The sequence below is a fragment of the Pempheris klunzingeri genome, chromosome 18 (assembly GCF_042242105.1).
Source record: "Pempheris klunzingeri isolate RE-2024b chromosome 18, fPemKlu1.hap1, whole genome shotgun sequence".
In the NCBI taxonomy this organism is placed as follows: Eukaryota; Metazoa; Chordata; class Actinopteri; order Acropomatiformes; family Pempheridae; genus Pempheris; species Pempheris klunzingeri.
In genome coordinates this window covers 19,798,696-19,810,734 of record NC_092029.1, presented here as the reverse complement: position 1 = coordinate 19,810,734, position 12,039 = coordinate 19,798,696, and the positions used below count along the sequence as shown (strand labels likewise).

General features: G+C 43.8%; 1 protein-coding gene across 2 annotated transcripts in view; it reads left to right on the top strand.

The window, feature by feature from the left end:
- Positions 1-12,039, top strand: part of bach2b (BTB and CNC homology 1, basic leucine zipper transcription factor 2b) — an 80,477-nt gene that overhangs the window by 8,673 nt on the left and 59,765 nt on the right. The window contains exon 1 of one of the 2 annotated variants that reach the window (XM_070849544.1): positions 7,216-7,273. The exons of the other annotated variant lie outside the window; for it this stretch is intronic. Within the exon in view, the coding sequence (XP_070705645.1) occupies positions 7,235-7,273 (39 nt within the window). The 5' untranslated portion in view covers positions 7,216-7,234. Of the gene's footprint in view, positions 1-7,215; positions 7,274-12,039 lie in introns of those variants that run through there. 2 annotated transcript variants of the gene reach the window in all.

Below are 12,039 nucleotides of genomic sequence, written 5' to 3'. Positions count from 1 at the left end.
CTGTAGCTGAGTGTGTCTGTGTCCGTTCATACTCATAACTGCTGTACTATACCCACACGGATTCCTAGATGCAGCAGAAAGGACTGGCTGTCAAGGATGCTTTGATATATATGATATCAAAGTGCGTTTAAAGTCATGGATACAGGTGCAGGTAGTCATTTTTCACAATAACGTATATTGTTAAACTGTAAGATATTTTTATTTAGACATGTCTTTTTTTACAAAATATTAAAAAGAAAAATCTTCTATAAAGCCACCAGACTCCATTGACAAAAACAGCAATTTTACAGAAAATCAGAGTTGCAAATGTGACGCTGTCTAACAAACTACACACAAATAAAGTAACCGATTATGGCAGTGGTAAACTAGTAACTCCCATGTTCTGCAAGGAAAGGAAAGAAGAGAGCCATATAGCCTGAAGATCCGAATCAGAATTAGGTTTATTTGCTAAGTAGCGGTCAAAAATGTGTCGCTGTATCTGTTTTTTTAAATATGACAGAGCTAGATGTGTAATAATAATGCTTCAAATCAATAGTCCAATGCTGAGATGATCGACTGTACCAATTCCAGAACTTATTAGTCATTTCGAGATCTCCTCACTTCACTGCCAGAAGTCAGTGTCCATGTTTTCCAATGAATCTAAGTCAAAAAAAAAAGTTGTAGTCAGTAATTTGACAGTAATTTAAATCATTAGTTGTGGATCAAAATTGAGGCAGGTCCCATCTTGTAAGAGTGCTTTGACGTTTCCTGCCAAGGTCATCCTGCTGTGTCCAACCTGTCTCTCCGTCCTCCGGGCAGATGGGAAAAAGACTTGGCACTCAGTCAAGCATTCTGGAAGGTATTTCAAACAATCATTGGATTACTGGTATGGGGACTGAGATCATTGTTTTAGTGAAGGAGGGAAAGGGGGGGGGGGGGGGGGGGGGGGGGGGGTGTAGATAGCTGGGATGACCCCAGTGGCAGGAACATGGTTGTCCATTCGCCAGAGCCACTCAGTGATCGCTATGAACCTGGAGGTGACACCGGCTGTGGCAGAGGTTAAAATTCCTCCCTAGATGGATTTATTTGTACTGCACATCAGAGACATCCTGCAAAAACACTCCCATTGTCCGTCGAGGTGTGTTAACGTTGTGCTCTGACATCTGGCTGATGAATGCAGAGACAATAATCAGCGTGCTCCTCTGAGGTCGGAGTAAACTGTCTAGTGATACCTCAGAACACACAGTTTGGTCATGTGCTTGTTTTGTGCGCCGACTTATTAGCGATGACCAGTCATGGAAAGTAACTAAGTACTTTTTAAGGTACAATTTCGAGCTAATTGATATTCAGAAGTAAATATTTGTGATCTTTTAGCACACAGCACTTGGGTAAAAATGATCATCTTATGTGTAAGATACAAAAAAGATGCAGGATTATGGACGTGGCGCTGACGTTCTCGGAGATCGCAAAGGCTTATTTATTAGACGCGAGACGTATCGGATGGTTTTCATCGGCCAAGTTTTGTATTAAGTCTCAAACTGAGTACATTTCAGCTGCTACTGTGAAGGCACTGTAACTTTTCTGTATTCTGTCTCATGGCCGTTAAGTTGGGACCCTGTGCTAGTAGGGGGATAGCTACCGGCGATAGCTACAGATAGGGAAAACTAAAGTGCTATCCTCTTCCTGTTTATGTTGCGCAGCGCTTGACGGATTTCCTTTTGCGCTGTAGATCGAGCTTTCACTTGTCAGGGAGACCACACCCAGTGGCAGCTGCTGTATAGAGAAAGCGAGGCTTTATAGGGAGCCAATCTTAAATGCCAACCAATCAACATTTAGTGATTTACTAAAAATTGTCAAAGTCAAGCTAAGGTAGAAATTGTTCCAACCATGAAACACACTAATGATCAGATGATCTGTCACGTCCAAATAAGGTCATGTGGTGATCTACAAGTGGTATATTTGTTGAATAGCTTACGTCCAGAAACAGAACATTGTTCGTATTGTTATTCTCTTTATTCTATGGAACCTAATTCCAATGAAAATGTTGACTCAAGATGAAGATAAGCATTTCCAAACCACTTAGCTCCATACCTAAACATAAATAGAACCAGAACTATGGTTTGATAGCCGTGGGGGTGGTAAAGGGGGTGTGGGGGTCAGTGCATTTTTAGGAAGTTTACAGTAAACTTTGACGTTGAAGCAGTGGAGTGTAAAACAGCAAAGTGCGTTCAGTGTGCGGTTTGGCGAAGAAGTGCAGCTGTAAAAAAGGAGTTTGTTTGAGGGAGGAGAAGAGGAGGTTGGAGCGAGAGGGGGGCGGCATCCTGTGAGACCAGCACAGGTGGTTGGGAGGGGTGGGGGGGGGGTGGGGGGGGGGTAGCTGCAGTAGTGGGAGGGGAATGGGGAGGTTGTGTGGGCGTGGACGTGCAGTAATGTGCCCACTTCCTGCACCGAGCCCCTGTGCTGCACTGTAAACCAGTAAGCTTACAACGAGATCAGCAGGATTTGCCGGCGGTGGCTTCCTGCCATTTCACGGCAGGCAGCCATAGGTGGAGATCCCGCCTGTGCTGCTGCAGTGGCCCACTGTGCCTCGTAGATCTCCTCGTGGTGGTTTCAGTTCTAATCATGGCGAAGAAAAAGTATTAATACGGCGAGAAAAAGCTGATTGAGGGCATAAAACATTCGACCCGATGGTTTTTCCATTTGTTGCGCACAGATGTGGAATGGAAAACATGGAGGTCCATGTACACAGGCCTTCCTGTGGGGGAGGAACCTACGTGGATACTTGTCAGCTAGGTTCAAGCTGATTTCATCCTGTAATTTCAAGTGAATGAGCTTATAAAAGCTAACTTTTTCCAGTTCTTCACCCTCTTTTTTCTTTATTGCTTATTCACAATGTTCAATAAATTGATACATGTCAGAAATATTAAGTCGCACCTGCCGTCATTCTATCCCTAGTTAGGCCTGAGAATGTAACTGGAAGGCGATGACACCAGAGCATGTGGTTTTATGGAGTGTAAGAGGGCAGATGTTGACGTCCGATAGCCAGCAGTTACTCATTCCTGCAAAACCTCAAATCATAAAAAGTGTGACATCCACAAAAGGTCAAATATAGTAAAAAAAACAAAAACACACTGTCAGTTTGATCCCTGGTGAGTTTGCAGTTAGGAAACATGAACCTAAATGACCCAAATAAAGTCTAAAGCAGCGCAGGAAACAGGCGGTGGGTGTGACCTGGGTTCATGGTCAGTTCAGTGGGTGTCCACCTGTGTCTGTGGCCTGCAGTGACTAAGCAGCGGACTCTTGTGTACCTGCAGCGGTCACATGCCGCCCTGCGCAGTCCACTGGCCCGGCCGTCTCATTGCGGACAGATGGTGAAAGGTCAACAAGGCTGAGTTGCGGACGCTCCACTGTTGATACTGACTCACAAGATGTGCGTCAGCCGAGCGTGTTAGGACAACACGGTGCCGACCCGCTACCTGACTCTGACTGTTCAAGCAGCTGTTCACGGCTTTTCGTGTTTGATTTCAGAGATGATTTCTGTGATGAAAAGATCTTTTTCTTCTGTTTCTGGAGTGTAGGACTGACTCTGTGGCAGTCAGGCAGTTGTGAAGCGGTTTTACTAGGCTTATCAGCGTGTGTGTGTTGGTGTGTTTTGCGTGTGTGTGCCTTCCGTGTGTGTGTGTGTGTGTGTTTAACTCACTTCTTACTTGGCGGCGTGTGTTTTGCACTTCTGCTCTCTCTTTTGTAACCTTGACGTGAAGCATTTTGTAAACTGTTTTCTGTTTTTACATGTCAAACGCCATAGAGATTATTAGTAGTAGAATTAGTATTTCTTATTTTTATAAGTTAGTTATTGTCCTTAAACTCTTTTGATAAATCCTGATTAAATATCTCCATGTTTTGGACGATCAATCTAAAGAACTGACTTTGGTCAGTTGGACTCTTACAGATTGTGATGGGTACTTTTTATTATTTCCTGATGTTTACTGCCTAAATGATTAATCAGTTAATCACAGATATAACCACCAGATGAATAGATAATGGACATAATTGTTGTAGTTGCAGTTCTGCTGTTTTGTGATCAATTTTGTGGAAAAGTTCTGCATGAATGAAGCATTATTGTGGCGCTACTTCTTTATTATTACGTGAGAGGAGCTGATGTTGGCAGCCAGTAGATCTCACATTAAATCAAGTAAAGGTTTTTTTTTTCTAATCAGAGAACAAAATGTAGGTTTGGAGTTGGTGAAGAACACAGAACTACATCTGCAGAGCAATGAACAGGTTTAGAGAAAAGAAGAGTAGAAGAAGAGTCTCATCATAATTCATTCATTTCAAATGTTTGGATGCCAGAGTTTTAATTAATGAACTGAGCTGTTGTTGCTGTCAGAAATTGATAAATAGATGTATTTTTCTTTTTTCAGCACTTCTTCATCTTTTATTCTAATATCTGCTAATGAAGACCATGAGATGGTGTAGAAAGTTCTGGAAAAAATGGATGGATTATTTGGTCGATGCTATTTCCACCGTCAAGAATGGGAACGTTCGTGGTCATAAATAGATTTTGTATGATTTTGTTGAACTTTTTTTGGATCGCCTTTATTCCACCTACTAAAATTAGATTTTCAGTTACAAAAGAATGTTGAAGAAGAAGAAAGCGATGCTAAAATGTCTTTAGTATTCCAATTCAGGTTTAAAACAGGAAGTGTCCAACATTGAACAGTCTGATCTCATATTCGATTTTTTGGATTATTAGGCGCTAAAAGAGTCTGTTGTTGGAAACCGATCTGCGGCATAATTACCAGAACAGTAGGTTTTTCTGGTCTTTGGTTTCCTCTTTCAGGAACGTGCTCCTCGGTGTCCCTTGTCTCTGTTGAGAGTCCTTCTCCTGTTCAGAGTTATTCTACGTCACATTCACTGTGCTCCGTGTTTGTTTGTGCCTTTGAGCAAATCTCCTTCCTGCTGTGTGGTAGGAACGCAAAGACGCAGTCCAAATGATGAAAAAATATTGCCGTTAGAGAGTGCGATTTGCAACGCAGTGAAATAAACGCCATATCACACAGCCCTGAGTCGATAAGATTACAGACCTGAGCGGTCATTGAATGCTAGCTAGAAGTCTTGGTTTTAAGACGGCACTACATAAGAGAGCGATCTTCGTTCTCTGGGATTAAGTGTTGTGCATGTTTAAAGCCCAGTTACAGAAGCTTGAAGAGACTGAGAAACAAAGGCAGCGAGAGAGTAAGTGAGAGTGGAGCTCAATAGTCGTGGCTGCATGGAAGACCGGGGGAGCCGGCCGTTTAGATGAATTACAGTAGCACGGCTTCCCTTTCATCTCACTCAAGGATTGTGTCTGGAGGGAAGGAAGCAAATTGGTTCTCATCACGCTCAGCGAGTGCTGCTCGTCCTGATTGTGATAGTGGAGTCTGTTTGAACACCGTGATGTTTTCCTCCAGGATGATATACAAGAGCAACTTACACTGCGCTTTCAGCCAACCGCCACGGCCATCTCCTCCTCCGAGAGCCCACAAACGGGCTTATCTATCACCCTCCGCTCGGCGGCTTTTCTCTAAATGTGATTCATCAACGTACCGTGACATCGTGATATCTCTGTCACAAATGTGCAGCTGTAAGCACACGTTCAGGTCGAGATGTTTGATTGCTATCGCTCCACAACGGCGGCGGAACGCGAAGAGATGGAGCTCTGACAGCTGATCTGAATCTGAAAGTGAAAGATTCCTTTAACCACAAGCTCAGAGAGAGACGGACTGTTGTTAGGTCTCATTACAGTCGGCGCTAAATCATCTTAGACGGATTATGTTTGTGTTAACTGCTCTGTGATTATTGATTAACATCTATCTTTTTTTATTTTTTATTGATATATTCATTGAGTGATTCTTGGCCTTGGAAATAGTAGTTTCTATTTCTATTTCTAGGCTCTTTTTATGAGCAATTTCCAACCACATCTCATGGTCTTAAAAAGTTTTCATGCAATTTTTTTTGTCTGATAGTTTACTTATTTAGTCTTAAAATGTAATTTACCAGGAAAACTGTTCGGTGAAATTGAGAAAGGCGGCAAAAGACATTAAGACAGATGTTTTGGATAACTGAAAATTGATAATCAATTAGTTTATTGGATAATTTTCTGTGAACTAACTGTATTTTTTATTTATTAATATCAAACAACTGTGAGGGACGGTAATGTGAAGCTCCCAGATATTATAGCCCCTTTTAAGGAGAGTGCACTGCACAAAAATCTAGAAATGAAAGAAAAAGAAAAAACTCAAGAATAATATTTCAATAATTTGTCAAAATTGAAATTGACAAACAAAATATCAAGGTCCACTTTTAGCCTTTTCTAAGTCTTTCAACAGCTTTTCATGGTCTTCTTCGTGCTTCTTCAACTGAGCGAACTCTGTTTGCCGAGGAGGACCGTGGGATACAGTTGAAAAGCTTAGCAAGGAGCCAGTAAGTGGATCTTGAGATATTGATTGCAGTTTGCAGTTTTATAGCCAGCTGCTCTCTGCCAACATGAAGGAAGCTCTTTCACGCTGAGCTGTGAAGTCAGTCAGTCAAGTTAGAAAACAAAGTATCAAAGGCTATTTTCTTTCTAAAAGTAGAACCATCTGTCTGTTATTACCGATTTTTGATTTTAGAAAACACCTGAAATACAGTTTATCTAATTTCTGATTCTTTTTTTTTTGTTGATGAATCTATTTAATGTCTAAAACAAAACACAGAGTGAAAAATGCGCGTCATAACTTCCCACAAACCGAGGTGACATCTTCAAATGTCCTGTTTTGTCTGGCCAACCGCTCAGAATCCAAAGATATTCAGTTTACTATCACTGATGATGAAGAAAAGCATCAAATCCTCACATGTAGGAAGCTAGAAACAGCAAATATTTGGCATTTCTGCTAAAAAAAAAAAAAAAGAAGACTGAAACGATTATTTGACTCAAAACAGTTGCAGATTCATGTTCTGTTGATCAGATAGCTGATTGATTAACTAGTGATCGCAGCCCTACAACGTGCGAGCGGACTGCCGTGTTTTGGTTCTGTAGCTTTCCTGTGAGATTGGATGAGTGATCATGGATGATAGGAGGGTCTGTCTTCACGCTGCAGGGACACCCCCCCACCCCACCCCCCCCCCCCCTCCCCGCACGCACCACCGCCAAACCTGCCAATCATGTCTCTGACCTGCTTCTGACTGATGGTGATGTCAGATGCGTCAAGTGTGACCGTACGCCGCTCGTGGATAAATGATCACTAATCACCGTCAGAAGATGAAGGACAAGTCTGTAAGTAGCGCTAAGGCTGCACCACCTCCACCTTTTTGTTTTTACATGTCAAAACATGATTTTGTGCTGGCAGGAAGGCAGTTTCTTATTTTTTCCTGTTGTGGTTAGACTGTGTGAAGCCGAGGCAAACATTTGTCGCAGCAACACACAAACAAAACCTCGGGCGGTTTAAATTTCGAATGTAGATGTATCTGCATTCAATGTATCATTTAAAAAACTGTAATAACACTCATTTCTTTATTTTGCTGTCAAATAATTCGCAAGTTCCTGTAATATTTGGAGTCCAAAAGCAAAAATTTGACGTTAAAACTGGTTATTTGAACGATCCTGGGGGCTGATAATATCACCGTGTTCTCAAAACAACAAGAGAAAAACCACATTGTTTGAAACTAATACATTCTTGACAAAGTGTGCATTTCCATTTATAACTGAGTTGCAAAGGAAATCTAGCTTCCTTCTCTGACTTCCTTTGCAGGTGCTAGATTAGTTAGCTGTAGTAGCCTTAATATTCAATAATCCAACTGTGTCTCTCAGTCTGTTCTGTGCAAGTGTTTGAGCGGCCTCACAGTTATCAACAACCCCAGTGATGTATTCACAAAAATATAATTCAAGGAAACAATTTTGTAGCCTTCAGCCTTGTGATGATAGATCCAGGCAAAATATGCCAGTGAATATTTCTTGGCAAAAAAGGAAGCTATAACTCCAAAGTGACATGCTTGTTCACAAATCTCTTTGTGGCAGCGCTCACGTGTGTGTGTGAAGTCAAAACTCTTAGCCCTGCTTTTATTAGTAATCTACCAGCAAACACAAAGGCAGCCGTTGTCCTGGAGCTGTTAGTCTCATAGCCAGAGTTTGTGGCTTAGAGTATAGTGGAGTTTAAAGCTGCTGTAGTAGGAGTAAGAGTTGTCAGAGCACTTAAGCCCAGACCACGTGGCGTGCTGGCATCTGTGCTGTCGCGCCCTGAGACCTGCTCAACGTGGATTCTTTTCTACTCTGCTGGAGTCGTAATTCTCTTCCGCTGAGGGATCGGCGTACATGTTCTGTTTGTGTTTTTACATTTTGTATTTGAAAGGTGATTGCAGAGACAGCACGTTTGATACCGCTACTGTCATTTGATTGCGCAACATCCGTCCGGGTGGGCACTGGAGCTGCTTTGTCTCGTCAGCCGAAACAGGGCCGGGGGTTCCGTGACTCCTTACTCCGCAGCATGTAGGTGCGCCGAGGTCACAGGACTGCCTTTTGATGGGAGCCACATCTGGATCCGTGAAAGAGAGACAGCTAACCCTAGCGAGCCCCCCTCCTTTCAGCAAGTGTTGAAAGAGCAAGGTGTGTGTTGGGACCCAGTTCCTCCTGTCTGAGCGGGAATACACAGAATTTACAGCACAGTCGATCTACCCAAATGGTGAAAGTTGTAAATAACAGCTGATATTCAAATTTAACTTAAGTCTTTTGTTTTACCGGTGATACCTATTGGAGCGTCTTTGCAGGGTTGCATAAGCATTTGAATTTAGTCTCTTTGTGTGTGTGTGTGTGTTCATTTTTTTCATAGTGGCGTAAGAAATGTTTCAAACGGGAAGCTGAAATCCTGACTGACCTCCTGCTTCCTGTTCCTGCTCAGTTCGGTCGAATCTTTCGCAGTCATGAAAACAATGTCTGGCAAAAACCGGAGAGAGAAAAAATGTGCTGGAAGAAAAAAGCAAATGAATGAGAAAGGTTATTGTCTCGGGAGACAAATGTGTCGAAGAAAAAGGGTTTTCTCTGTCTCCAAACAGCACTCGTGATGCATTTCATTTGGTTTATCGGGAAGAAAGTCCCTTATTTTTCTTGTGACAATGCAGAATTGAATTGATTCTATATAGTTTAGACATGTACTAGTATGTCCTTATTTATTCAGGTCCATTTTGCTAAAGACTTTTTGAGAGGACATTCTTTTCAAGTGTTTTATGCACCTGATTTTTTTTTTGTTTTGCTATGAAAAGTGTTAAAAAGGCCTCAGTGCCAAGTTAATAGTCTTGAAACGAGCGGCGGCGCCTTCACATGAGGCGGTCCATCCTTCACGCGAGAGCTCGTACATCGAATACAAATAAAAACATCCCATCACACTTGTTTTTGTAAAAGTCAGGAGTTGTGTGTGTGTGTGTGTGTGTGTGTGTGTGAGGGCCTGTGAGCGTTTCAGCTGTGTGTGTGTGTGTGTGTCTTACAAAGCAGGAGCAAGCGCATAATTCACGCATGACCCATATCTGAAAGTTTAAGAGCCATTGCTTGTTGCCGGGGTTTGTGTGAGGCGTCCTTGAAGTATCCACGCTCGACTGTACAAGCCTGTCTGCTTGTCTGCTTCCCATGATGCACCTCCCCATCTCCAGCCAGGCAAAGGCAGTGAAAGAGTCCATTGTTCCTGTCACTCTGAGGCATGTTGCATGCACTTATGACACAAAGTGGGAGAAATTATTCCCATCATACCCCTGGAATGTCTTTTGACTCAATCATTTCTTTATGAATAAACGCTGCTCTTTAGCAGACTTTGATTTACAAAGTCCTTGTTTAAAACAAAGTATTATTGTACTGTAGGATTGTACAGTACAAAAATAAAGTCAAAGAAGACCAAAAACAGCTTGTTTTCTACACATTTCCTTCCTCATTGAGGCATTTTTCATTTTTAGCCTGACCTGGAGCAAAGACCACCTCCAGAGCCCAATTCAGACGTCTGATCCCCTGAATCAAGCGGTCTGTTAACACTTTGCAAGAAAACAAGTGGCTTTCAGGACTTCTCTCCCCCTAAGTCCTTTCTTTTCTCCCCGAGCTTTGATTGATGTGCAGCAAACCACAGTTGGAAAAGCTTGCAGCTCCTCTCATGGATTTTTCCTGCATGATGTAATGTTTTGATGATCCTTTATGCAGTATGCCATGTGCACTGACATCAAAACAAAAGAAATATCCTCCCCCTGAAAAGGTGGACTTTTTCTCTCTTCTCAGGCAGATCATTTATGCTTCACATACCATGAGACCCTTTGAATCCCCCCAAACAGGATGTTCTTTGCTTTGACGTGCGTGAGAATGTTTGATTCCCTCTGCTCTCAAGTTCCAGGCCACGTAAGATCCCGATAGCAGTCGGGCATCCCGATCCTATTTCTGCACCTATAAGCGATGCATAAAATGCCTATCCTTGTGTTTTCTTCACAATCTCCCAAGTTGTAGGAGTCTGCTCGGGGTGTAAACCAAGAGCTGCTATGGAGAGGTCATGAAACACTGCCCTATCCGTCAGCACTGGGTCTATTTTTAACCCTGCTGTATCACGTATCGCCTCTTGCCATTTTGTTCTTTTGTTCAGCGAGGAGGGATATTTCGGGACACTCTCGGGTGGCGTGGGAGTCAGCGTGAGGCGGAACCTTTCCCGACAATTGATCTTCCCCCGTGCTTCGTGTGTGTGCGTGTGTGTGTGTGTGTGTGTGTGTGTGTGAGAAGTGAGGTGAAGCCCACGCCTGCCTCCGACCTGTTGCGAGGGTTGAAAATGTGTTCTCCTCATTCATTAGGCTTTGGGCGTCCCGCGCTGCTACCAGGCGCTTTCACTGCATCTGTATTTGCGGTCTCTGATAGGATCCAGATGGCAGTCTGGAACACCCGTGCGGACCTCATATGAGCTTCACATATGGCGAACAGTAAAGGAATATTTAAAGGCGCCCTGCACCCCCGGTCGATCTGTAAACAAGTGATGGGTCGTGCATTTGCAGCCTTCATTGCAGTTCATTTCAAATCTACAGTGCCCCCCCCCTGTGTGATTTAGATTCTGGATGGCTTTGCTAGTTTAAACAGTGTCATCAGAACACATATAAGGCAGAAGGGTCACAAACTCATGGTATTTGTGGGCGGCTTCATTTATCCCTTAAATAACAATATATGTCACGTCTAGCTAATCCACAGTGTCCCCGGGGTTCAAAGGGTTAGAAGGACACAGGCCAAATGATATCCTCTTCAAACAGACATTTGTGTAAGTTAGTGAGTGACCAAGACTTTCTCTCCTTGAGGGAAAAGTCCACAGGCTTGTCTGCTGCTGCTGTATTTGTTTGGGTTGGGTTATGATCCTCCTCCTCCTCCTCCTCCTCCTCCTCCTCCTCCTCCTCCTCTCTGCTGCTGCTGCTGCTCTGTTTTGCTCTGTTTTTTTGCTGCTATGAATGTGGCGGTGGGGGGGGGGGGCGGGGGAATCAGGGGTGGAGATGGGGGAGGCGCAGGAATTCCCACTCACTTGGCTCGTCTTGCATTCGCTCTACCCCCCCCGCCCCTCCTTTTTGCCGACTCTCCCCCTGCCTCACATGAAAAAGGGCATGTTTTGTTTGTGAAACACGGTGCGCTCTCTCTCCCTAGGCCGTGCACGTCGTCCTCGTCTCTCTCAGGCATCGGGGGACGATGTGGCAGCTCGGTTAGCGGGAGGAGGACCACTGAGTTCATTCATTCTCCTGTCAAGGGCCCCTTTTTGCTTTTATTTTTAGCCAAAATCCATCAGGTCTGACAAGTGGGGCAATTTGAGCCAAGTCGAGGGCACTGCTCCAGGTCTCTTCCACAAAGTCAATCTTCTCCTCCCCTCTTGGGGAAAAAAGCTCTGGACGCCCCCCCCCCCCCAGCTCTGGGCCCGGGGTTTTGTCGAGTCATGTGAGATCATGTACACAGAAACAGAGGAGAGAGGTGGACGAAGGTGGAGGGGGGCCTGCGGGGTAAATAAGATGGGCGGGGTTATAGCCAAGGGGCAGGAGGGGGAGCTGAGATCTGCTCCC